This window comes from Heloderma suspectum, chromosome 4, assembly GCF_057233095.1.
Source record: "Heloderma suspectum isolate Gila_16-S chromosome 4, 16-S_ref, whole genome shotgun sequence".
Classification (NCBI taxonomy): Eukaryota; Metazoa; Chordata; class Lepidosauria; order Squamata; family Helodermatidae; genus Heloderma; species Heloderma suspectum.
In genome coordinates this window covers 101,874,093-101,901,506 of record NC_139461.1, presented here as the reverse complement: position 1 = coordinate 101,901,506, position 27,414 = coordinate 101,874,093, and the positions used below count along the sequence as shown (strand labels likewise).

Below are 27,414 nucleotides of genomic sequence, written 5' to 3'. Positions count from 1 at the left end.
TCAATGGAGCTTAGACCCAAGTAAGTGTGTATGGGACCACAGCCTTTGCCTCATTGTTTCTTGGTTTCTTAGGTTTTAGAAACCATGGTGAAATTATATGCATAACGTATTTTATTATTTAATACACCCCCTGACTAAAATGTACATTTTGTTTACTATATTAAAGATGCAATCCTATGCATGATTAGATAGAAAAGAACTCCTACAACTCCAGTGAACTCTTAACATGTTCTGTCTGTATCTACCTGTCTTTCAAGGAGCTCAGAGCAGCATACACAGGGTTGCCAGCAAGCATATGTAACTATCTGGGGTTTAAAAAAAATATATATGCTGCTTTTACTTTGCACAAATATAGTTACTGACAGCCTATTTTGATTTTATGCTTGGGGATATGTTTGGTGTCAACTGAAAATAGTGTTATGCATGTTTAAACTGTGTATGACAAATTAATCAAATCAGTGAAGTGCATTTCTTGTGAACAATAACATTTTGCTCAAGACTACAAAATAGGAACCATTGACAACAATTATTTGTTTATTTAAAGCATTTTCAGTCAAAAAGGGAAGGTTCTTTCTTAGGGAAGGTACTTGAGAGGGTTGTGGCGGAACAACTGCAGGGACTCTTGGAGGATACTGATTATCTAGACCCATTCCTGTCTGGGTTTCAACCCGGTCGCAGGACTGAATCAGCCTTGGGCGCCCTGGTGGATGACCTTTATAGAGAGAGGGATGGGGTGTGCCACCCGCTAATTCTTCTCGATCTCTCATCAGCTTTTGATACTATCAGCCATGGTATCCTCCTGGATCAGCTCTGTGGGATGGGCATTAAAGGCACTGTGTTACAGTGGTCCCAGTCTTACCTGTGGAGTTGATTTCAGACAGTAACATTGGGTGACCATTCCTCGGCTCCTTGTCAATTGAGCTATGGGGTTCTGCAGCGTACCATCCTGTCCCCAATGTTGTTTAACATCTATATGAAGCCACTGGGCAAGGTCATGAGGGGATTTGGAGCCAATTGGCATCAGTATGCCAATGACACACAGCTCTATCTCCTTGTGACATCTGAATCAGGTGAGGCTGTGCAAGTCCTGGATCAGTGCTTAGATGCAGTAATGGGATGGATGAGGGCCAATAAACAGAAATTGGATCCTGGCAAGACAAAAACCCTGTGGGTGAGTGGTTCCCAGGCCCAGGAGATAGGCTCAATGCCTGGTCTGGACGGGGTTGCACACCCTCTGAAAGATCAGGTTCATAGTCTGGGGGTACTCCTACATCCATCACTGTCGCTGGAGGCCCAAATGGCCATGGCGGCTCAGAGTGCCTTTTACCAACTTTGGCTGGTTTACCAGCTATGGCTTCTCCTGGACAGGGATAGCTTGGCCACAGTGGTACAGGCACTAGTAACCTGAAGACTGGATTACTACAATGCACTCTATGTGGGGCTACCCTTAAGGCTGCTCTGGAAGCTGGACTTAGTGCAGAACACAGCAGTTTAGGTGTTATCGGGAGCTGCTCATTTTCATCATGTGACCTTTGCTGAGGGAACTGCACTGGCTGCCCAATCACAGCCAGGCCAGATTTAAGGTTTTGGTTATAGTGTACAGAACCCTAAACAATTTGGGACCAGGATACCTGGGAGAGCGTCTTCTCCCTTACCAACCTGTCTGATCACTGCGGTCATCAGAGGATACGTCCCTGGTGGTTCCACATGGATCTATGGGCCAACTGGAATCCACCCGAAGAAGAGCCTTCAGTGCAGTGGCACCCGTCTTATGGAACACTCTGCCTCTGGAAGTCAGGCAGGTGCCAACACTGGTTGTTTTCAGCACCTCCTGAAAACAACTCTTTTCCAGGAAGCCTTCCTTGGTTAACCAGCCTTGGTTTTATTGGCAGCCTATTTTTTTTAAAAAAGAATAATTTTAATATAGTGTTTCCTTCTTCTTTTTATCTTTGGTTCATTTTATCTCTTGTTATTCACTGCTCCGGAATCTGTTTAGATGTGGAGTGGTATACAAATAAATAAATACATAAATAGGCTCCCAGAGAAGTTTACTGACCATAAAAACAAGACAACCTCTGCCCTCAAGCTAAAGGACAAGACACAGAAGGAAAAACCAATGGGGAGGGAGGAGGGGAAGGAAGGAAGAGCAAACTCCGGCACCAGTTCTTAAAGTTACAGAGTTCTTATAATAACCAACTGAGGAGGAGAGGAGGCATCAAACGGAGTCGGTCTCTTGGTAGAGCCAGTTGTGTGGCCCTGCTGATCCCTCTGCTGCAGCCTGATGGAATGGCTACTGATAGGTAGCAGTTGAGGGACAGGAAGGTTTGGCAAGACCCTTGGCAGCCCTTCTGGGTGGGGCCCTCAGCACCAGTGAATCCCTCCCTGTGGGCAGCAGAGCCAACAAAGTCTCTCTGCTCCTGGCAGCAGCAAGAGCATTGGAGGCACTGCAGTTGGTGAAGCCCTCCACCGCAGGCCACGAAAGTGAGCCCACCAGCAGCTCCAATTGCCTCCCCTTACTTGTTGAAGTAAGCACTAGCAGCAGCAGCAGCAAAAAAAGGCATGTTGCCTGATTGCTGCACCTGACATTTTAATCTTCCCACAATGCATCTCAGGTTCCATCCGAACACCACTCTGTAGAAACACTCCAAACGGACCCAAAACACTGGAGGGAAATTAAAAGGGTGTGCACAGTAGCAGCACTGTCCATTAAGACCAGTTTTGGGGCTGCTACTGGCACTCACTTTAACAAAGGAAGGGGAGATGAGGTGGTGGACTCCCAGGCCCTTCAGAGGGCTCAGATGGAATGGTCCTGCTTTTTTTTTTAATTGCATTTATATCCCGCCTTTTTTCCTGTTGCAAGGAACCCAAGGCGGCTTACATGATCCTCCTCCTCTCCATTTTATCCTCACAACAACCCTGTGAGGTAGGTTGGGCTGAGAGTCTGTGACTGGCCCAAAGTCACCCAGTGAGCTTCCGTGGCTGAGTGGGGACTAGAACCCAGATCGCTGGGCTCCCAGTCCAACACTCTAGCCACTACACGACACTGGCTTCCCTCTTTATGCAGGGCTGCCTTTGAAAAGTGCTTGGAAACTTCAGCTGACCCAGAATGCTACAGCTTGACTGTTGACTGGGGCCAACTATAGGGAGCATCTGACTCCCTTGTTACATCAGCTTCATTTGCTATTGGCCCATTTCTGGGTACAATTCAAAGTGCTGATTATGATCTATGCAACCCTATATGACTTGGGACCAGGTCTTTGAAAAAGTGTATTCTCCTACATGAATCTGCCAAGATCATAACATTCTCAGGAGAGGCCCATCTCCCTGGCTCAGCACCATTGGAGAATAATTTGATGGGAACATGAGAGAGGGCCTTCTCGGTGGCTGCTTCCAGACTCTGGAACTCCCTTCTAAGGAAGCCAGACTAGCTCCATCTTTAATGTCCTTTCACTGGCAGGCAGATATGTTTTTATTCGGACAGGCTTTTCACACTAACTTTTTTTTACTGAAGTAGGTTTTACTTGGTGGTTGCTGTATATTTCTTTTGTATTGATGTGTTTTTAATTGATTTGTTTTTAGGTTTTAATTATTATTTTGTATTTTATAGATGTTAGCCACATTGAGCAATATTTGTAGCAGAAAGTTGGGCTATAAATGTAATAAATAAATTCATACATGGCAAAAGGGGGGAGGGAGAGAGCTGCAGCAGTTGTACATTGCATGTGTTCCCTGTTCCCTTGCTTACGTGTGTGGAGTGCTCTGTCCTGGCACCCCCAGTTGCTGGGAGTTTGGTATTGGGTGTTTGTGTCTGGACTCCTGAGGCAGGGTGCCTGTCAACAACGTGCTCAAGATCTCCTGTATGTTCTGAGACCAGGCCAGTGCTGTAGTGGTAAATTCTGAAGTGCAGATGCTCCTCATGACAATCCCCATAGCCATGACTCCAAGGAGAGTCCAAATATTCAGGCTGCTGTGTTGATCCATATCAACAAACCAGTTCTGGCAATTCTCATCTCCACCAGGAGCAGGTCAGTTATAAAGCCAATGAGTCTTAATTGCCCATTTGAGACCAACTGGCCCCCAAATACTTTGCATTACAACAGGGAACACTATATTGTTGCTGAGAAAATCAGTTTTCCTCCTAACTACTGTGAAGATTTCAGCTAAACTCAGAGGGAACAGGGAATTCTGATGCGGGTGGCAGATGACATCAGCATCCCTGCTAATAGAAAAGTGCCTGTGCTGCATCTGCGAGGTCTGGCTTCACTACACCAGTGGACCAGGGTGTTTTTTCAAACTGCTCCCGTTTTGTGCACAGTGCCCTTTCTCCCATTTCTCACCACCGGAGTTCCCAACTGTGAGTTCAGAGTCTGTGCAACATGGGGCTAGAGAGAATTAGCCCCAGGCTACACATCCTGTCATCTGGAGTTGTGGTCTACCGGTGTGAGATTTATATATTGGTGCAACTGTGATGTGAGTACTGAGTTGCACCATATCCTAAGGTCCATCATGGTGACATAGGTGGGGCAGTCACTGATGTGGGGGCAGCTTTTAAAAATCCCCCCCCCAAGTTAATGGGAGGGAAATTTCCCATGCCAGGTGCAAGGCTAGTGTAAAGCTGCACTGTTAATTAGGGACGTGTCTGTGGACTGAAGTGGTATAGCAGGGCTGCAGAACCTCTTTCAGACTGAGGGCCGATTTTCAGTTTGGAGAAATTTGGGGGCCACATTCCACTGGGGGGAAGGCACCAAAGGCAATTTGGGCAAGGCCAAAACACCAAAAATACCAGCATGTTTTAGTTTAAAGTGCTTACTGACAGTACCTAAGCCTTAGGAGAGGCATTTTAACCTTTTAGAATGGAGAAAATCTCTATAAAAGCTAGGACGCCACCAAACCATCAGTGGTTGAGGGAAAGGGGCATGGCCATCTGGGGAACACTGGAGAGCCAGATTTGGCCCTTAGGCCTGAGGCTCTGCACCCCTGTGGTATAGGGCTTGGTGTGCATTCCTCTCCTTTGCTGTCCTTGTCCCACCCACATCTCTGCCCCATTTCATCTGTTCTGCTGGTGTATCCATCCTGGCAGTGGGTGTAGCCGGCTTCTGCCAAATCCTACAGCCCCTCAGCCAGCATCTTTTCACTAATGGGGCATCCGCAGTAGGGGGAAGCACTCCGTCCCTCCCCCCGGAATCCTCCCCGGCTGGCTCCACTCCGCAGCAGATCCACAGAGCCACTGGCCGGGGCTGGCCACAGCCAGAGTTCCGGCCACAGCTTGGCTGCTGCAGCCGCAACTGGCGGCCGTCATAGCAGCCACCATTTGCGTCCTTGTAGTCAGCCGTGATAGGCTACGTAAGTATGGAGGCCGCTACGCCATTTGCGTGGCTGCCTTTACCGTGATAGGCAATGTAAATACTTATGTAGCCTATCACGGCTGACTGCAAGGACACAAATGGCAGCTGCTACGATAGCTGCCATTTGCGGCCGCAGCAGCGGCCGGCTGGGAGACCAGCTGGAGCTGCCGCCACATCCGCCACGGCTGCATCCGCCACCAGGTAAGATCTGTCCCAGGGGGATTCCGTGGGGTGGCGGGGGAGGGAGAGGCCGTTCCGCCACGGATTCTGGGGGTCCGGCCTCACTGGAGTCCGTGGCGGAATTCTCTGACATCCCTATAGTATTGTAGGGATGTACGAAAGTCACTTACCTTTCCAAGGCTGACATTCAGGGTGGGGGGGAGGCGCTCCGTCCCTCTCCCCGAAATTCTCTCCGGCCAGCTGTGCTCCGTGGAGATTCCGCAGAGCCGCTGGCCGGGGCCACCCACAGCCGGACATCCAGCTGCTGGGCAGCCTGCACAGGGACTCAAATGGCCGCGGCCATAGCCGCCGCCATTTGCATCCCTGTATTTTGCCATGATAGGCTACGTAAATATTTACGTAGCCTATCACGGCAAAAAACAAAACAAAACAGTGAATGCAAATGGCGGCGGCTATGGCAGCCGCCATTTGCGTTCCCTTTTTTTTTACCGTGATAGGCTACGTAATATTTACATAGCCTATTACGGCCAAAAAAAAGGGGAACGCAAATGGCAGCCACTATGCCATTTGCACCCCTCTCTTTTGTCGTAATAGGCTACATAAATATTTACGTAGCCTATCACACGGCAAAAAGGAACGCAAATGGCGGCTGCCGTAGACGCTGCCATTTGCGTTCCCTTAGTTTTGCCGTGATAGGCTACATAAATACTTACGTAGCCTATCATGGCTATATGGAAGAAGCGAATGGTGGCCGCAGACGCAGACGCCATTGCAATGCAGTGTGGACAGCAGCAGGTAGGTGCTCCGTTCTGGGCCCATTTCGTGGGGGGGAGGGGAGCTTCGTTTTGCCACGGATTTCGGGTGGCTGAATGCACTGGCATTCAGCCTCACGAGATCCGTGGCGGAATTCTCTGACATCCCTGTATAATATTTGTAGGGATGGCGGAGAATCCCGCCACGGATTTCAGTGAGGCCAAATGCACGGGCATTCGGCCCCCCAAAATCCGTGGCAGAACAGCTTGCCCCCCCACCCCCCCGTGGACCCCCCACCCCAGGACGAAGCTTACCTGGGGCGGATGTTCCGGACGGCGGCGGCTCCAGCGGCTGGTCTTTTGACTGGCTGCCGCAGCCGCCATGTGCATCCTGGTCTTTGCCGTGATAGTCTACGTAAGTATTTACATAGCCTATCACGGCAAGCCAAGCAAAAAAAAAACCACGGTGTACGCAAGTGGCGGAGGCTACAGTGGCCGCCATTTAGGTTCCCTATTTTTTGCCATTTTAGCCTACGTAAATATTTACATAAGCTATTACAGCAAAAAAAAAAGGAACGCAAATAGCACCCACTACGCTATTTGCGTTCCCCTTTTTTTCACCGTAATAGCCTATGTAAATATTTACATAAGGTAAAAAGGCGAAAAAAAAGGAACGCAAATGGCGGCCGCCGTATCCGCCGCCATTTGTGTACGCTGTGTTTTGTTTTGTTTTTGCCCAGCTGTGATAGGCTACGTAAATACTTATGTAGCCTATCAAGGCAGCCTTGCTGGACCCAAATGGCTGCCGCTATAGCGGTCGCCATTTGCATCCGCAGCAGCCTGTCCGCGGCTGGAACTCCGGCTGCGGACAGTCCTGGCTGGCTGCTCTGCGGAGCTGCTGCGGAGCGGAGCTGGCCGGGCAGGATTCTGGAGGGGAGGACCAGATCGCCTCCCCCCCACCGCGAATCAATTCTGCAAAAAGGTGACTTTCGTACATCCCTATTGTGCCAATAATGTTAATGTTACATTGCCATCTAGTGGAGATTTAAAGGTTGCAGTTGACTTGAGATCCTGTTGTAACCAAGTTCAGGGACAAAGAAAGGAAGTATTTCCCACTGACTATGCGCCTCTCGATTTGAGAACCAGGACCTGGAGTGCACACAGTGAGCATGCAGATTTGTATATTTGTTTACATTAATAAACTTGCCCATCCCAAAAGTTCAGGCTAGATAATCATTGATTAAAAAAGCTTTTAAAATTTATTTGAAATCCAACTTAGGTAATATTCCTTGTGACCCAGCTTTTTTGAGTTTGTCAGACTGGTTGCATGTATTTCTATCATTCCTCCAACCTCTCCCAGGATTTAATGCTTCCACTGGCATTCCATGTGCACACTCAGGGCCAAACTACATGTTATGTTATTCATGCTTTTAAAAAGCCATGCTGTAAGCTGGCTACTTCTGTTCTAAGGAAAAATAAGCTGTGGGGCCCTAATCCAGAACATGGTCTTGATCAGGATTGGGTGGCCATATCAGTTTCCTGCTTCTACTTGTCGCCCATGATGCTGTTAACTACAAACAGCAGCACCTTTTGAAGTAAATAGCAGCCACGGAGAGGGCTATTTTAGGATGTCTGTCCAGTTTGGGGCAATTCCAGCAGTATTTCATCCAACCTTGTTCAGAAGTGCCCTGTGACTCTCTGGAGTGTCCCCTACTTTTTAGTGCATGAGGAGGAAGGGGAAACTTTTATTTTTTGAACCTTCTCCCATTTACTCATCTTAAGCTCTATTCCATTGTATGGCTGCAGTTACAAGCACAATGTATTGTAAACATGTTCTACTACAGTGAATAGGGAACTACTTCCAAGTAAACGGATTAAGAAATATAGTGCTGAGAAGCTGAGAGCTAATGTACACAATTGCCATGCTTGTGATGGCTTGCCTCCCATAGCTAACCTAAAGCTAACAACTTTGCATATCAAGCCCAGTTTTAGGTTTTGGAGCACCCTGGGCAAACTGCACTGGTATCCTTGGCAATCCCTGCCCCATCAAGGGTGGGCAACCTGTGGCCCTCCAGATGTTGTTTGACTGCAATTTTCATCATGCCTCACCATTTGCTATGGTGGCTAGGGCTGATGGGAGGTGCAGTCCAACAACATCTAGAGGGCCACAAGTCCCCCCCCCCACACACACACACAGACATACTTGAACATGGGTAGCTTGCTTGCCCATTGTTGTGGTGACGGCAGCAAGGCGCAGACCTCCAGGCCACGTACCCAAACTCACGGGAACATGCAGAGTAGGCCCAGCTTCATTAGGAACTCCATGGCAGTAGTGGCACTTGAACCCATGCCTCCCAGGTCCATGCAATACTCTGTCCACTGGATAGTATCTCTTTAAAAATGTTGAAGGCTAGTTGGAACAAGTTTACTTGAACAGGACTTTCTCTCAGAAGTACTGAAACATTGTTTTTGTCTCATCATATTACTACATATTGGTTATAGCCACTAGAAATAATAACAATGGGAGAGTCGATACTACCTATTACTTTGAACAAGTGATTGTTTTTGTATTAAAAAAAACAACCCACCAGAAGAGGCCATTTTCTTTGCCACGTCTTCTAAAAAATGTTTAAATGACGCATTCTTTTGCGCAGCAAACATTCAAAACAAATTGGCTGAACTCAATGAGAAACCTCACTGTTTGTTCAAGTGTCTATTGAAGTGCAAACAGTCATAACACCAGAAGTATTACTTTGTTTTGAAACAGTGAAAACCATTTGGATATAGAGAATTAGAGAAAAGAAAAATCAAGATTGGCAAAATGTTTAAATAAATGTAAATGTCACAACATGTTTTTCTGTGTACCAGAGCTTTGTGCTCAGTGGGCTGAAATAAAGTGATGTAACTTGAAGCCTTTCCGTTGGATTTCTGGCATTAATTATATGTGGTAGTTCTCACAAATGAGCCTATCATCTAAATTACTGAAAGAAAGTTCTTTCAGACCTAAAGCAAGGGATTCTTTACAAATCCCTCCAAGCTGAAGCAATGAAGAACTCTGACTGAATCATAATGGTGCACAATAAGAAAACTTTTTCATCAGGTTAAGAGGGAGTGGTTCCATTATTTTGAACACCTGGCCGACATATCCACAGCCAGGGATAGATTAAAGGAAAAATAAACAGAAAGTAAGGTTTATTCCATTAAAGTTATCGTATTTCCTTGGTGATTTCTAAAAGCCTATTCTGCAACTTTCAGCTAAATGACTGCAGCACTCACACAAACAGAACTTGTTCACAGCAATAAATTGGAGATGGTTTCCAACACGTGAAAAGACCCTGGTCTTAGGCCTGGTTCACACAAATCATAGATGACTATTTTTGGAAAGACTGTTCCTGGACCTTCACCACTTTAGATGCCGTGTAGGAGATTGCTTGACTGAATACTGTTCCATATTAAGAAAAGCAACTCCATGCATGAGAAAACCAGGGGTGCTTTTATCGTGCAATCACCCTGCCTCATTCACAGAATTTTACAGAGAGTGCAGACAACATTGTCTTCTGTTTGTAACTCTCCCATGTATTCCCAGCTGCACAGTGCCTTTGGACTGCCAGCGCTAGGGGACATCCATCCAAATGCCAGGGAGAACAGTTGTAGCCTAGTTCTCCCATTGATATGCTAGATTTGTTATGTGCAGAGCATGTTTTTCCCCTGGGGGAAGCGTTCAACCATGCAAGCTTCACATAGCATGAAAGTGTTGCTACCTCATTACTGTTTGTGTGATGTAGATCTTAGAATTCACTCACACTGGAATTCACAATGAAAGTGGGGACGGGCTATAGCATAGTGGCAGAACACGTGCTTTGCCTGCAAAAGTTCCCAGGTTCAACCCTACCTGGGATCTCTATGTAGGGCTGGGATAGAGCCTAGTCTGAGACCCTGGAGAGCTCCTGCCAGTCTGCGTAGACAATACTGGTGAGACAGATCAGTGGTCAAGGCAGATTCCTATATCTGTACAGACAGTACAAGCCCCTTCTCTTTAATTACAGACAACTCGACATGTGTACTAATAATTATGCCATTAAGAATGTAAGAAGAGCGCTGCTAGATCAGACCAAAGGCCTACCTAGTCCAGCTTTCTGTTCCCCCGGTGGCCAACCAGATACCTATGGGAAGGCCACAAGCAGAATACAAGCACAATAATGCTCATTGGTCTGCAATAAATGGGTTTCACTTTTTATGCAGGGTGCATATGTGGGTCTTGCTCTGACCTTAGGTGGGCCCCAAGGAATTTATGTTGGTATTCGTTTAATTGTCAGGGTTTTCCCCGCTCTAAAATCCTAAGAGCTGTACTTTAACACAATTCTTAGCAAGTGTGTTAAAGATTTCTAAAGCCACAATTTCTAGGGTTCCATAGCGAGTAGGCATCTGTTATACGGAGAGAGATAAAAAGTTAGAGAGTACCACCTCTTGAATTTTCAGTTTGAATCGCCCAGCCTTCCCCGATTCGGTGCCCTCAGGATGTCTTGGACTACAACTCCTGCCACACCATCCGGCATGGCCGTGCTGGTCAGAGATTATGGCAATCATACTCCAACACATCTAGAGGGCACCAGGTTGGGGAAGACAGGAATAGATGTTTTAAAATGTTGTTTTCTGCCAGCATGGAAATGAAAACTGGCCATAGAAATCAACAAAGATATCTTACCCTGTCTGTGATTGGGCAGCAGCTATCCCTCAAAAAACAAAAGATAGCAGCAAAAACTATTGTCCTGATCTTTCTAACCTGGGTCTTACTTCATATGAAACATTTAATATTTTAGAGTTTTTGAGCATTAAAAACACTAGCCGTCTGCATGCAAGAAAACAGGCAGCACAAGGCTTCTATATACAACTGAGTGCTGGTTTGGGAGGAGACCTGAGAGGACAATTTAAGTAGAGCGACTTCTGCTGAAACTTGAGGTGTGTTTTGTATGGAGGATTTCTGGCTAGAAATCCAAATCAGACTCAGATTCACCTCTGAATAACAATGGTTTACACTGCAGGGCTGATGCAAACCACTCTCTCACAGCCACAGTCCTCTCCCCAGCCAGCATTAAGGTGATGACATGCCCAAGGATTAAACAGCTCCTGTGTCTTAAGAACCAGGTCACTGATAGTTCTCTCATCACTTTTTATTCTGTCTATGGTTAAACCAGCATCTCTGCTGGCAGGGCATACATATTCTAAAATCAAAACAGCCTGCTATACATTGGGTGGATCCCTGCTTTGAAAGAATGGAAGATGGGGGTTGCAATCCCACCCTCCTTTACTTGGGAGTAGGCCCCATTGAACTCAGCAGGGGGCTTATATCTGAGTAAGTATGCATCATATTATGTGGTCAAGTACTACTACGCTACGTGCAGACAGCGTCTTATACCAACACTTCTAACACGTCTTTATCAGTAATAACCCACTTCGTCAGATGCACGGAGCGATATGGAGAGTTTCAGGTTTAGATACAGTACATATGGTGGGGTGTGTGTAGAAGAGTAAATAGTGAGATTTACAATTCCCCCAGCCCCCAATCATATGTACTGTATTCAAATCTGAAACTCTCTGTGACACCCCATGCATCTGACGAAGTCCACGAAAGCTTATACCAGAATAAATTTGTTAGCCTTCGAGGTCCCACAACACTCTTCGTCGTTTCTACCGCGTCCGCGACAGACCAACGCGGCCACTCCCCGGAACTCTATCAGCGCTGGCGCTCCTCCCCAGAACGGCTCCAACTCTGCCAATCGCTGCTCTGCCCCGTGGAGCTTCTTGTGGGGAAGGGCCGCAACTCTCGCGGGAGGGGTTGCGGAGCAGTCATTGGCTCCCGCTTTCCCGATCTGAGGACGTGACTGGCTAGAGAGCTTCCGCTCGGCGCATGGGTACTGGCGGAGCATCCGCCTGACGTAACAGCACCCGCCCGCCGACGCAGCGAGGTATTTATAGCTGCGCGCGAAAGGGTCCCTTGTTCAAGCGAGCGCGCGGGGCCGGCGTGCGGAGGTCGGTTGGCGGCTCCGTGGAGCGTCGTCCGGAGCGGCCTCTGAGGCAGGTATTGATCCCAGGTTGGTTCGCTCAGTCCGTGGCGGGAAGCGTCGATTCATTCAAAGGGCGTCTTGCGGCACTTCTGAGGGCGCTCTCGGCTACCGCGAGCAGCTGCCCGAGCGGGTGGTCTCTGGCTAGGGAGGCGAGGGGGTTGGTCGCCTAACGGGCGGGAAAGGCTCCCTCCACCCCCCCGGAAGGCGGCGAGGGGCGGCGCGGTGGAACTACGTCACTCGACTGCCCCGGCTGCATTACCGCTTGCATGGCTCGCCCGCGCGTGCGGCCGAGCTCGCCCGAGAGGCGTTTAGTTCGAGGCGATGCGGGAGGGCTCCTCACCTGAAAGACGGACACGTGTGTGGGGCTGAGAGAGCGAGTGCGCCGTCTCGCTGAGGTGGCTTTCCGCAGCGAGCGTTTGGGCTGGGGGCGCCCACTACCTGGGAGGCCTTATTCCTGCTTTCCAGGTGAGCAGGCAAAGGCCCCCCGCGCCTACTAAAATGCTACGTGTTGCCTTGCGGACTTAATTCCTGGGTTCACCCTTCGAAAGGGTTTGGGGGCTGAGTTCCTGCTTAAAGGAATCTGGAACGACCTCTCTTCTGAGGTGCCTCAAGCACCAGCGATCATGTAGTTTCGACTGATTAAAAACCGGCTTGCTTACTCTGGCTTTTCCCAACTATTAACTTAGGTAGATGCTGTTGTGCTTTTAATGGTGTATTGTTCTGTAATATGTTGTGAACTGCTTTGGAATTTTTAAATGGTTAGTGGTATGTAAATATTATGAATATTGATCTGCCATGAGTTTAGTGGGACTTACTTCTGAATAGACACTTGTAGGGTTACACTGTAAGTCATCTCCTTGGAAGACTGGATGTGGTGGTGAGTGCCGTGACTATTCATCAAGCCCTCGACTTTGTTTGCAGTTGTAGGCTTTTCAAGTCTGACTGAAACGTGTAGCTACAGGTGCTGAATTGTTTATGGGCTGCTTTCAGCTATTTGGGACCAGTTATAAGAATAAAGGTATTGAAACAAGATGCAACATGACTAGCCTACCCTTTTAAAACATGTTCCAGGTCTTCATGTGTTTTGAATAGTGCCTGTGTAGGTATCTACTGCTGCATTTCAAAGGATATTATCCTCAGAAACCTAATTGCATCAGTTTCCCTATCTAGACCAGCGATGGTCAGCTTATCCAGACAGCAATCTGGCAGTCAGTATAATTTGCCACACAAACTTACAGCTGTGTGAATGTTCAGGTAGCATAACTGAAGTGATGCTAGCTAGCCTTTACAATTATGGAATACATGATGCTTGGGTATGATCAGAAGTTATAGGCAGGAACGAAAACAGTGCAAAGCTGGAGTCCTCTTTCACCACTTAAAAGTCTTCAGGAATTGAAATGTGAGCAAAACATTATGTTGCCTTGATTAAATTTGAGCTGAGATCAAGCTGCATTGCTGCCCTGTCTGGGTTGCCAGTTCTTCATTGTGCTATAGAGAAAGAAGTAACATTAAGGTGTGTGTATGTGTGCGTGCAAATATTCAAGACCACTGATGAAGATTGGCTGCTTCTGGCCATGCTTTAACCATACTTGCCTACCTCTGTAGGCAAAAGTAAACCTTTTGTCCTCCATATATTTTGGGCTACAACTCCCACTAGTCCTAGCCAACATGGCCAGTGGTTGAAGATTATGGGAGTTGTAGTCTAAAACATCTGGAGGCAACTGAATTGCCTCCCTGTTTTACTGTATTTGGGAACTAGTAAAAAGTTAGCTTGCTAGCTTGCATTCTCAGTCCTAGTGCATACTTATACATGGTTTCCTCTGTATCCATATGAAACCAGTAGTGGTAGTTCTACGGTAAAAGTGGAGACAAAGGAATAAAAGCAAAGGAATGAAATCCGTAATCTGACAATTGCAAGGATTGCCTGATTGGGTCTGTAGAGCCAAAGAACTTGTGAAGTGTTAAAGGACCTAGAGACTCTTGATATAGTCCCTATCGTTTATAAATCTTAGGATCTTTTATGTTACTCTTGGAATTTTTGGAGGGCATTTGTCTTGACCAGTTGTAGCTCTGTGACCTTGTTTGACATTCTTTTTAGAGATATGGATGCTATTTGGACACTCCCAAAAGATGCTGCGGTGAAAATACAGGGGCTAGACTCCAGTACAAAAAATGGTCAAAGTGAACACAAATCAGACCAGCTGAAAACAGCAGTGAGGCTATTTTGCAGAGGTGCATATAGCACTAGTTAGGCAAGTAAACTTTGCAGTCTGCTACACAGGAAAGAGCAGGACCACAGGGCTGGAATAGGACACTTAAGTCAGATTAGTCATAGGAACATAAAATGAGAGCAAGCTTCCAGAGTTTTCTAGCATAAGTTCAGCTTATCAATAAACTTCAGAACAAAATAGGTTCTCTTGTATAGGTTATCAACTCTGCTTTTGAATCTGTGATTATTATTTATTCCATTTCTATACTGCCCAATAGTCGAAGCTGTCTGGGTGGTTCATAACAATTCATAAAAAATACAAAAATTCATTAAAAATACAAACAAAATACAACATGATAAAAATAGTCTAAACATTTTTAATGTACAAAATTTAAAACAATTTCAGTGAACAATTTTTAATAGGCCTGTTCAAGACAGCTGGCAGTGCACCATCATTTTTATTACATTTCTATACCACCCCATAGCTGAAGCTCTCTAGGTGGTTTACAAAAGTTAACATTAAAATGCAATATTCAAGTTTAAAAACCATCTACATAAAAGCATACGGACAGTATATACAAACAACATAACTAAAAACATTTTATAGGAATTAGAAAGCCAATAAGAATTGTATTTTGTTTTGTTCCTGAGCATATTTCCTACTAGCCCACTAGTATACAAACAAGCAATCACTATTCTGTTTCCCTGTGCAGTTGGTTCCGAGTTTGGTTCCCAGAAACGGAAAAATCCTATGACTGTCTAGACACTGTCTAGCGGCCATAGGATTATGCCCTTAAACAGTTAAAACAAGATATTGGACTTTATAGAAAGAACTGGCATAAATACCATATCATATGCCATAAAATGCCTGTGAGTAGAGGTCAGACTTAACCTGGCGCCGAAAAGATGGCGCCATCTTTGTTGGTGCCAGGTGGGCCTCAGTTGGGAGCTCACAGTCAAGGGGGCCACCACTGACAAGGCTCTCTCCTTTGTTGCCACCTTCCGAGCCTCCCTTGTAGGTGGCACTCAGAGGAAGGCTTCAGATGTTGATCATAATGTCCAGGTATGTTCTGGTCCGGAGAGGTGTTCCATCAGGTATTGCGGTCCTGAGCCGTGTAAGGATTCATAGGTTAAAACTAGCAGCTTGAATCAGGTTCAGAAACATACAGGCAGCCAATGCAAGTGGGCCACAATTGGTCTTACATGCTCATGCTTTCTGGTCCCAGTTATTAATCTGTCTGCTACATTTTGAATAAGCTGTAATTTCTGGGCAGTCTTCAATGGCAACCCCACATAGAGTGCATTGCAGTAATCTAACTTGGAGGTTACCAGAGCATAGATTACCGAGACGAGGTTATCCCTGTCCAGATAGGGTCATAGCTGGGTCTCTAGCTGAAGCTGGAAAAGGGCACTCTGTGCCACTGAAGCCATCTGAGCCTCAAATGATAGAGATGGCTCCAGGAGAAGCCCCAAGCTATGAACCTGATCCTTCAAAGGGAGTGCAACCCCATCCAGAACAGAGTGAACAACCTCCATCCGGGCACAAGAACCCGCTGACTAACAACATCTCAGTCTTGTCTGGATTGAGCTTCAGTTTATTAGCCCTTGTCCAGCCCCTGGCTGCAACAATGCACTGATTTAGCACAACTACCACTTCACCTGGTGAGGATGAAAAGGAGAAGTAGAGCTGAGTTATCAGTGTACTGATGACTGTGCACTCCAAAACTCTGGATGACCCCACTCAGCGATTTCATGTAGATGTTAAATAGCATGGGGGACAAAAGCGACTCCTGAGGAACTTCATGCTGGAGAATCCACCAGGCTGAGCAATATTCCCCAAGCACCACCTTCTGGAGCCAGTCATCCAAGTAGGAGCAGAACTACTGTAGTGCAGTACCCCCAACTCCCAGCTCAGACAGATGCCCCAGAAGGATACCATGGTTGATAGTACTGAAAGCTGCTGAGAAATTGAGGAGTCTCAACAGGGTTGCACTTCCCTGCCTCCCTCCCAACATAGGTCATCATACATAGTGACTAAGGCTGTTTCTGTGCCAAAACCTAGCCTGAATCCCGACTGAAATGGATCCAGATAATCACTCTCATCCAAGAGTTCTTGGAGCTGGTTGGCCACCACCTGCTCATGGACCTTGCCTAGGAAAGGAACATTTGCTACCAGCCTGAAGTTGCTAAGATCTTCTGGGTCCAGAGTGGATTTCTTTAGGAGTGGTCTCCCCACCTCCTCTTTCAGGTGGCTTGGAACCGCTCCCTCTTGCAAGGAGGCATTAATAATCTCCCTGGTCCAGCCAGCTGTCCCTTCCCTGCTGGTTTGTATCAGCCAAGAGGGCAAGGATCCAATATAGAAGTGGTCTCATGAACCTGTCCAGGGACCTTGTCAATGTACCAGCTGAATCTCATCCAAGAAAACTAGACCAGGCTGTACTCTGAACACTTCACCTGAATCACCTGATCCACCTGCTGTAACACTGGAGTCTAAGTCCTGGTGGATGCAAGAGATTTTATCCTGGAAATGCCTAGCCAGTGTATTACAGCGGGCCTCAGATGGGTCCACAGTGTCCCAACATGTAATAGGCCCTGGATGGCCTTAAAAAGCTCTACTCCGCAGCACATGGCGGATTGAACAGAGGCAGCGAAATGTTTTTCCTTGCCACTCACTGCCTCTGAACATCCCTGACCATAAGGCACTCACCAGAGTTCAGTTGCATCCACTAGGAGTTTTTCTCCATCTGCACTCAAGCTACCTCCTGATTGCCAGTCCTCTTAGTCCAGGTCTTACGACCAGAAGGCGTATGGTGTTAACAATAACATTTTAAAGCTATGGCAAAGGGAAACTGCCCTCTGCGGTTCACAAAACTGTTCTTGGTAAACCATAACTGGAGGGCCTTGCTACAGTATGGGGCTATGTGCAAGTTCTTCAGGCTGCATGGCTTTCAAGCTGCTTTACCATAAAATTCAGGGCTCCCATCCCCCAGTGAAAGCCTGCTATCTGGGAGGTGGGAGGGAAGCATGAAGTTCTAGTGTGTGAGCTGAAAGGGGCTGTTGGATTTGTGGCTACACAGGATAACTATTTTTAATGTATTTTTGCACATTCTATGTCAATGTAGGGTTTGGCTTAAAAGCAGACAAATGAATTCCAGGATGAAGCAGAAAGTGGATGCTGAGAAGCCCTTTGTAACAAAGGTAACAAGTATTAATTGAGCAATTTCAAGGCTTGGCCTTTGCTGAGATGTTATGTCAAATGGAATTACAGTTGTATACTTGTATGTTTAATTATCAGGCTTAATCTTTGTAGCGCTCTAAGATATTAGGCTCGTACTTGATTGATTATGGAACTGATAACATAGAGACCTAAACTTGATTTTAACTCTTGGTGTCAAACTGCGTGTTACACAGGAGATACATGACTTGATCTCTTGTGGCTGCTTAATGAGATGCTTGTGCCCCCTCCCCCATGGGGCTAACAGTAGCCTGATGAAGGTGATGGTCTCAAATGTGGGAAAGAATTGTACAGGGGAAAGGGCTAAACATCCGCAGCTTCGCTGCTGTGAGCAAATTGGTAACTTCTTGGCTGCATATCAGAGTTGTGTACAAGAGAAAAACCCTGTGAGATTCAGTTATAGATCTTTCATGTGATCTTGGGAATGGGAGTTGAACTAAAGTCTTGGAGGAGCTTCTTGCCATTACTGAAAGAACATTTAATACATAATGGCAAAAAGAACCTCCTAAGGAATTATTGCTTGTTTCTACTGGCATCTAAGTTTGCAGAAGGCACACCCCCAAATTCACAGAAATGGAGTAGAACTTAGAGGCTAAGATGCCCAAACGTAGGACTTGAACTTCGGTGTAAATACTTAAGAATACTATGTTTTCGTAGGGCTGTCAACAGACGGTAGCAAACAATCTTCTCTAGTTTCAAGATCCCTCTCCTGGACAATTAAAAATCTTTAGTTCAGGGGTGGGCAACTTGTGACCCTCCAGATGTTTTGGCCTAGAACTCCCATCAACCCTAGCCAGCATAGCCAGTGGTAAGGGGTCCTGGGAGTTGCAGGCCAAAACAGATGGAGGGGCACAAGTTGTGCAGCCCTGCTTTAGTTTGGGATAGACAGAAAGTAGATCTCCAGATGTTTTGGTTTCCAGCTCCCACCATTCCTGACCCTTGGCCATGCTGGCAGGGCCTTCTGGATGTAGAAGTCCAAAACATCTGGACATCTGTCTTCTGGCCACCCCTGATTTATTTATTCATCTGCCCTTAACTGATCAATTAAACTTAAATTTACTCATTTGTCAAGTGTCTATATAGATTTCGTTTAAAAGAGGTTTTACTTATTAAGTCCTTATCCTAAAAGCAAGAGTAGGGATGGATGGGCCCACCCATGCCTGCTTTGTCAGGCATTCGCTGAGTCACCGGCCGCCCACCCCTGCTTGCAGAACTTCACAAGCTTCATCGTGGCCTGGCGAGTGCTCAAGGAAAACGTGGGGCTGGCTATCCTCCCTAGCAAGCCACCATTATGTGCAATCGTGGTGGCTTGTGCACTTCCGGGCAGGTAATGGTGCGTACTTGGTGGCAGTAAAGGCCCCTTTTATGTATCATTGCAGGCATGAATGCTCCACTTACACCTCTAATGTTGCATAAATGGGCCTTTAATGGCCACCGAGTGCACAGCATTACCTACCCGGAAGTACCCAAGCCACCATTGTTGTGCACAGTGGTGGCTCACTAGGAAGGACAGGCAGATGCTGAGCCCTTGCCGAGCTGCAGGGTGCTCGCTGACGGGTTCCGCAAGCACCCTGTGGTTTGGTGATAGGCAGTCTCCCCCCCCCCCCGCGAACTCTCGTGATATCCCTAAGCAAGGGTGGGCAACGTGGTCCACAGGCCACATATGCGCCCCCTGCAGCCCAAAATGGGGATGAGGGATTGTGGGGGTATGTTATAATAGTTAAGGAGTGGCCAGTGGGTCAAAATTGGTTTGTTTAGTGCTCTGCAGATGCGATGCAGTGCCAAAAGGGTCAAATTTAGCTTTGCAGCGAACTAATTCTGACCCATTGGCCAAACCATAACAGTTACAGACACGTTTTCTTCTTTGCGCCTGGGGGAGGAGGTAGTCCAGGGGGTGAAAATGGCCCCTGGACTCCCTCAGTTGCCTGCCCCTGCTAAAAGGCAAGGCCATACTTTACTTAATTCCCTATTGGAGAAACACACTAAAATAGATTCATACGTATGACAACCCCAGCTCCACCAGTTGAAATTGGCCTTTGCTAGTTTGCAAAAGATTGAGTTGGTTTGATGAATAAAACATGCAGCAATATTTTACATGGACTGAAATAATGGGTACATTGAAGCTATCTAATTGGGCAGTAGTTTACATTTAGCTGTCTACCTACTTATGCAATGAGAATTATACATACAGCACTTTGTCTTCCAGATCTTGGCAATAACACTAGTTTTCCTGTATTGGCCAGCTCTCGGAGGCAAATACATTCTGCAATTGGCCAATGTGTCCTTCAGTGGATGAGGCTTGGAGCCTAAGCCCTGCCCCCTGAGGAACCCAAAGATGCCCTAGGGGCGAGATTGGTGTACACCGTGGGCCAGAAATTCTTTACCCCAGGCTGACAGTCTACCACAAGTATCTCTGTAAACCTTAACAGTGCAGTCTACACTACTGCCTTGCTCATTGTCACCACATGCTTTTTTCCCCACAGCAAAGCAGGAAATAGTCTGCGTATTCCATACTAGCCTTCAGTGGGTGCTGTATATTTATAGGAACAAGGGTACAGCTTCTTTGAATCATAATAAACAAATTGCTAGTATGAGTAATACACACACAAACACAAGTCTAATGTGTGTTGAAGGTAGGCTGGGAGAGATTTGGAGGGCTTTATCTTTTTTTGCCAATTGTATTCATAATATTGCTCTTGCTAAACTGGTTTTAACAAGCTTCAAATAACAAATGTAGGCTAAGTCTGCAATTGGGGATGAAGAAGTAGCTTGGGAGGGAGTGGGGAAAATTTTTAGGCGATCAGTGGGAGAGGAAGTCATATAATGTTGAGTTAACTTCATCTAGTGTTGTCTGTCCTTGCCGTGAGTTCTACACTGGGAATGCTACTTCAAGGGTTCTGTATGTATCTCTCAGATAGCATGTTAGATCTCTTTGTGGAGCTGGTTTTTAAATGTGATGTGCTCAAAATTAGTGTGTGGATACTGGATAGGCTTAGGTCTACAAGTTCTGCAAGGTAATTGCTTCAGATAATATTGCATAGAGAATCATTTCCTGTGTCTCTGGGCTATGTCCCATATAACTGGCACATACTGAGAAGCAAAGTTGTAACAGATGGGTTGACCTCGAGCTCCAGATTAATATGGGTCTGAACCTCTGTCAGAAGGATCCACTGGTAGGTGCTCCCAAATGTGCAGCAAGATGCCAGTACATAAGAACACCCATGATGAATCAGACCAAGGGTCCATCTAGTCCAGCATTCTGTTCACACAGTGGCCAACCAGCTGTCGACCAGTAACCCACAAGCAGGGCATGAGCGTGACAGCACGCTCCCACCCATGTTCCCCAGCAACTGGTGTACATAGGCTCACTGCCTCTGGTACTTAAGGATGTAAGGTACCCCTACCTTTCGTCCCCGGGGGGGGGAGGTGATCCGTTCTAGGGTGGGGAGGTGATTCTGCGGAGCTGCGCTTCTGCTCCGTACTGCAGCTGATACGGCAATAGTGGCCGCCATTACCATTTCGCTTGGAGAAAGACAGCCGCAAATGGCGTAGTGGATGCCACTTGCAGCTGTAAAGCCCTGAGCTTTATGTAATTAGAGCCGTAAATGGCTGCAATTGGGTAAAACTCAGGGCTTTACAGCCGCAAGTGGCATCCAATATACCATTTGCGTCTGTCTTTCTCGAAGCGAAACGGTAATGGCGGCTGCCATTGCCGTATCGCTGAGGATCTGATCCGTGGGGGATCCTCGGGAGGTGGAGATGAGTGGTGCCGTTCTGCTGTGGATTCCGGAGGCCGGATTCTTTGGAATCCGGCCTCATTTGAGTCCGCAGTGGAATTCTCTGCCTGGAGAACTGGAGGTAGCACATAGCCATCAAGACTAGTAGCCATTGATGGCCTTTTCCTCCAGGAATTTGTCTAACCCCCTTTTAAAGCCATCCAAATTGGTGGCCATCACTACACCCTGCAGTAGCGAATTCCATAGTTTAACTATGCGCTGTTCAAAGAAATACTTTTATGTGTCCTGAATCTCCCACCAATCATCTTCATAGGGTAACCCCAGGTTCTAGTATTTTGAGCAAGGGAGAAAAATGTCTCCCTATCCACATTCTCCACACCATGCATAATTTTGTACACCTCTATCATGTCTCCCGGCTCTGAGATGTCCTGTCATGTCCAGCTTCAAAGGTGCTTGGCGTGTCTTTGGGCCCAGGATGACTGCAGTGGCTTGTTCTGTTGTGCTCAGGTTGACACTTTGCAAATGAGGAGGGGTATGCACCATGGTGACTGTGGCAAGTGAATTTGTGGACTCCTGCCAAAGAGCAATGCTGCTCATTCTGGAAGAATAAAGTAAATTGAAGAGGGAATCTAAATTGTATAGAGATAAAGGGTGTCTGAGGACAACATCTTTCCTAGCCATCTACTCCTTTCCCCCAAAGCATCAAGGTTCTCACGGTTAAATTTGTACTTTCTGTCTGGTTTTGATCTTCAGTGGGTGTGGTTTGGTTAAGCATAAAATATTAAAAGTAATAGGTTAATCCAAGCAAGTGATAGCCCATGAATATTTCTGACAGCTTCAGCCTAATTTAACAGCAGTAAGCATAATCTGAAGTACAGTGCTGGTTCCCACAGTAGCTGGCACTCGTCCTCTAGTTCAACAGAATTTAATTGGCGGCAGAAACTTTACCGTGGGAAAGGTGAGCTCTTGTCATGTGAAGTACGGTGTGAATCGCTAACTTTCTCACGCTAGTATGACATTATGTTCCTGTTACCCCTGTTTGATTATCTACCATTGTTTGCTATCTCATGGTGGTAGTGTAACTGTTTTAAAAGGAACTAATGCAGGAAATAGGTATTTACATATGACAAGGAAGGTGACAGACGTTCTGTTACCCCAAAACAATACTCTGGCTGGATCACTGTGTTATGTCTCAAGCAAAGCAACTAGACACCGGCCACAAATCAAAGGAAATCTGCACCCTGTGAAGTATTTTACTTCTGTCCATTTAAATGTGTGTGTCTCAGATGCTTTCAGTGGTCTTTACTACTGGTGAAATTTCATTAAGCAGAGTGACCCTAAACTTAATCTCCACATTAGGCAAAGTGAAAATACCAATGTTGATGATGCAAGACTTTACTTTTAAACTACTAAATCCCATGGGATCTGTGGCTTCTGCCAGGTGTTTAGTTCTGACGTGTGTCACAAGAACAGAGGGCCAGGAGGGTCACAGGCCTGACTCGTGAGGCTATTCTTGTTCATGGAGTTTTAGCAGAACTCATAAAGCATTGCAAGTTTGTGCGCTCATAATATGCAGACTGAAGTATACGTTAGCTCTTAAAATATTCATGCAGGTTACCTTTGAAATATGAACGGACTTCCTGATGTCTTCTTTCCAAAACAGGCTTCTACAAGTAATGCAACCTTCACATCACAGAGACAGACCCTTAAGATGATACAACCATCTATTACAGGGTGTCTTGTTGGCAGGGCAAATGAGGTATGTACTGCTGCTGGAACACAAGCTTACTTTAGGGTGCAATCCTATTTATGTTTAGATAGGAAAAAGTCCTACAACTCCCAGTGTGTGCCAGCCAGCCAGGCTGCGTGGAAAATGCTGGGAGTTGTAGGACTTTTTTGCATAGGATTGTGCCCTTAGCTTCCAAACAATTTTACTAAGTGAACTGATACAAGCTGCAGTTTTCCTGTTAATTGTAGCTATTAAATATACAATTACATTGCTAGTTTGTGCACTGTATAGACCTAAATAGACCATTGGGTTTGAATGTTAAATTGAGAGCGCACCTGAAGACCTATTTTCAATCATTTGAGCCCATATGCTGTTATAAGATGAAAAGTAGGCTCTCAATTGTAGGCTTGTCTGAATGGAGAGGAATAATGCTTTGTCAAGCAATGTCTGCTTCAGACTTTTCAACTATTAATGTTTATGGCAGGCCAAATCATCCATCAAGAGGAAAGTTTGGAGTGATCACCTTGTCTCTAAGTCTTCCAAATCTGACTCTTCTGCTGAAATAGAACACAGAAATGTAAGAGGACCCGTCCAAGCTTCTGATCTTACAGCAAAAGGTATGTTGCCTCTTTAAAAAGCAGTTCCCAATCTAATTAAGAGCATCCAAGTATTGGACATGAAGAGAGATGTAAACACAAACTGATACCTTGGTATCAATACCAAGAGGAGCCCTCCCAGAAGGCCTATCTAGTCCCTGTTTCCTACAGTTACCAGTGAGATGCATCTGGAAAGCCAACAATAGCTCTTTCCCTGCAGTTGTTTTCCCAACAATTGGTGTTCAGAGGCATGTTATGTCTGAACCTGGAAGTTAGCATAAAGCCTTCATGGCTACAAGCCACTGATCACCTTATCCTCTAGAACTTGATTAATCTACTCTTATCAGTATGCTAACACATAATCTGGAAAATAATTGGGATCCATGAGAAATCGGGGCAGATGTGGTGAAAATGGAGCGAAAGATCGTCTGCTTCCATTCCTCTCCTCCACTGCTTTCTCTATGCTCCATCTCATGCCAGCAATTAGCAGAAGTGTACATGTGTAAATCAGCTGCACACCATTGTACAAACATGCTTTAACATGGTTGCACATGTGCACATTCTTGCACACAACATGTATTTGTGTGCATGTGAACTGAGAGCGGGTAAAATAGAGAGGGAGGCTCTCCTCCCAACTTGCTTCCCTTATCTGTCTGGTCAGATTATTCACGTTTCTCCCCCCCGCCCCCGTGTGTATGTTTATATAGAATTTGAGTTTCTTTTCACTGCTTTATGTTGATTTGACCAACTTATTGCAATAGTTGGCAAGCAGAATACAGAAAGTACTTAGCTGGTGAACAGTGCTGAAAGCAACAGGTCAATAGCTGATTTAGCCAAAGACAAATAGAAAACCATAATACATAGAGGAAACCTTTAGGCTTTTATTTGTTGCTTCTGTCTCTGGTTTTTAAATGTTTATGGTATTACTGATCTTTGTGTCTTTGCATCTGAGCATTGTGATAGCAATGTAAGGGCAGGTATACCTTTTAATATAAAACGTGGGATATGATTTGGGTCAAAAGTTGAGGAAGTGATTCCCACAAATCCAATGTTAGTTACAGTATCGATTCTTACATTTCAATGTAGGTAATCCTTCATCACAGTATTGGAAGGAACTGGCTGAGGAAAGGAGGAAAGCTCTGTATGAGGTGTTGCAAGAAAATGAAAAGGTAACTTCACTAGTATAGTAGTATAGGCAGAAGAACAGCTGCTTTTGAATGCTGGCACTGCTTAAAATCAGTCTGCTTTTTCCAGCTGCATAAAGAAATCGAGAGAAAAGATGGCGAAATCGCTCGTCTGAAAGAAGAGAATGAAGAGCTCATGGAACTAGCTGGTCATGTACAATACATGGCAGACATGATTGAGGTAAACAAAATGTGGTAATAAAGAAAACATTTTGTAAGGCTCTGTCTAATCTTACACAAGAGATACTTTTTGCAAGGTGGACTTGGGAATTAAACGGTGATTGAGTGGAGAAACAAATGCTTTTGAGTGCCCTCCTGACAAGCCCAGACAAAATATATTTGGTTGTGCAACTGGATAATAAGGAATGCAAAGGGAAAGACCCAATCTTGTGCATCCTGGTCTTGATCTTTCTAACGAAGTCTGAAGACGGGGCAAGTTGATGCATGCTGGGAGAAGATTACCTGGTCTCTGTTGCTCTTCTTGTGTAGAAGACGGGTGAGAAACATCGGCAAGGAAAGGATTTGGCTCATTCATAAATGGAAAATGAGAACAGGTTGACTTGGGGGCCAGGTTTCGCCTGCAGGCTGCCAGTTGGTAGCCCCCTCAGCTTGGATGTTGAGGGATATTTTATGAGCATAATCCATAGAATAGCATCTCAAAGTAGCAAGCTGCTGGTTCAAGTTTTCAAAGCACTTTGTCAGCAACATTCTATGCTTCTGTGTAAGGGAGAATATAACTTGAGTTGGCATTAATTCCTTTTGAAAGCAAAATAACAAATGTGAATCTTACTGTTTTCTCCTTGGCTTTTTCATTTTAAAATAGGTGCCAGTTTATAGGTTAAATAGTTTATATTTCGGCCTGCAGGCCTAAAATCTTGGCTTGTATACAGAAAATGAAATGTGCTAAGATCTGTGTCCTGCAGAGAACATGTCTAAAATTCTCTGCTTAGGAGTCCATGTGCTGTGACATTCTCAGCCTTGCTTCACACCTCTGTTCGGAGTAGTCACTAGGGGAAGTAAACATCAACTATATAGTGCTACAGATAATACCCACAAACAACACTTATAAATTTTCTGTAGGCTTGAATAGTTAGGAACAAAATACTAACTATACAGACTCTGATTACTAGAGCCGGCATAGCATACTGGGTGAGACTAAGCTGGGAATTTGCAAGTTCCTCATCCAAACCTTGCCTCTGCACTCCCCCCACCCCCATATGCTCACATGCTGTCTTACATGGTGATCAAGACTACTGAGAGAAAATATTAAATGCTTTTGAGACACTATTACATAAAGCAGTGCAATTCTGATGAGCTAAGATAAAAAAGTATTGCTTGGTTATGAAAGCTAAATCCTATCACTGTTCTGACAGTTTCACTACTTTCTTACACTTCTCTAGCGACTAACTGGAGAGGCCCCAGAAAGCCTAGAAACGCTGAAAAACCTAGACCTGGAGGAAATTGCATATGGAGAAAGTGATTCTACACAGGATGATTTAGATGGCGAATCTGAAGGGGAATATTTACAGCTCTCCAGTAATTCTACAGTGAATGTTGCAGATCTTACAAATGGAGCAAGTGATCTGTGAAAGTATCGGCCTGTATAGGGGAAATGAACTGCCAGGAATCATATTTTGGAATAGGGGGAAAGTGGAATCGTCTGAACTAAAAATGCACTTAAGATTTGAGAGTGTGTTTTGGCTAGTAATGTGTAGCAGTGCAAGTAATGATTTTGTCTAAAGTTTTAGACTGTACGAGGTCACGCCATTAAATGGAAATACTATGTATTTCAGTCTGTAAATAGTTTTTATTCATGTGGTATGAGATACATGTAACTGCCAAATAAACGTACCTGCACAGTTGTGGCACGGTTTTCAAATATCACACGAGAACTGGTTTCCTTGATTCAGCCTCTGCCAGTGAATGGGTATTAGTGCTGTGAAGGAAAGCTGATCAGTCCAATCTTAAATGGACAGACTTGGTAACAAACCATTCTCCTTTTAGCGCTCATCCAGGTGAAGGAAAATCCACGAGGAGGGTGTCCTTGAGAAATATGACTGGGTAGCTGAAATCATAAATAGGCGCAAATATGGGTCAAAGCTCCTAATCCACCACAATTGTGCTGAAGCACTAATAAGACTGGCAGCAATTCTAGATGTAGCTATGTGAAAGTGTAGTCAATGTAGGCCTGAAATGTGCTCTGTTAAAACCAATTAAGGGTGTTCACCTGCACCTCACAGGTAGGGTCTCTACAAACAGCTGGAGCAAATTGCAGGGTGATCTTCCTGTGAGCAGTGCTGAAGTGGCAGTTACGATGGGTACATTAATAGGGTATTGGGGTGTTTCCAGTTCACCATGGCAGAGCCCACAGTAGGTGGAAAC

The 27,414-nt window shown here is 45.6% G+C and overlaps 1 protein-coding gene across 4 annotated transcripts; it reads left to right on the top strand.

The window, feature by feature from the left end:
• On the top strand, positions 1-26,911 carry GMNN (geminin DNA replication inhibitor). Of its 4 annotated transcripts, none has more exons than XM_084850100.1 (7): positions 1-20; positions 17,674-17,749; positions 23,187-23,282; positions 23,737-23,869; positions 24,935-25,017; positions 25,103-25,213; positions 26,433-26,911. In XM_084850100.1, exons 1-7 carry the CDS (start codon positions 4-6, stop codon positions 26,619-26,621), a joined length of 705 nt encoding a protein of 234 aa, XP_084706226.1. In that variant the 5' UTR covers positions 1-3; the 3' UTR covers positions 26,622-26,911. The 4 variants fall into 4 exon arrangements, with proteins under 4 accessions (XP_084706226.1, XP_084706227.1, XP_084706229.1 ...); XM_084850101.1 differs by lacking the exon at positions 1-20 and adding an exon at positions 12,275-12,352; XM_084850103.1 differs by lacking the exon at positions 1-20 and adding an exon at positions 12,275-12,356.
• The last annotated feature ends 503 nt before the right edge of the window (positions 26,912-27,414 follow it).

Bases quoted from the DNA above. Each gene is read 5' to 3' on its own strand.
- GMNN (XM_084850100.1), top strand. The intron at 17,750-23,186 runs GTAACAAGTATT...TTTCCAAAACAG, and splicing joins AGAAGCCCTTTGTAACAAAG to GCTTCTACAAGTAATGCAAC. The intron at 23,870-24,934 runs GTATGTTGCCTC...ATTTCAATGTAG, and splicing joins TTCTGATCTTACAGCAAAAG to GTAATCCTTCATCACAGTAT.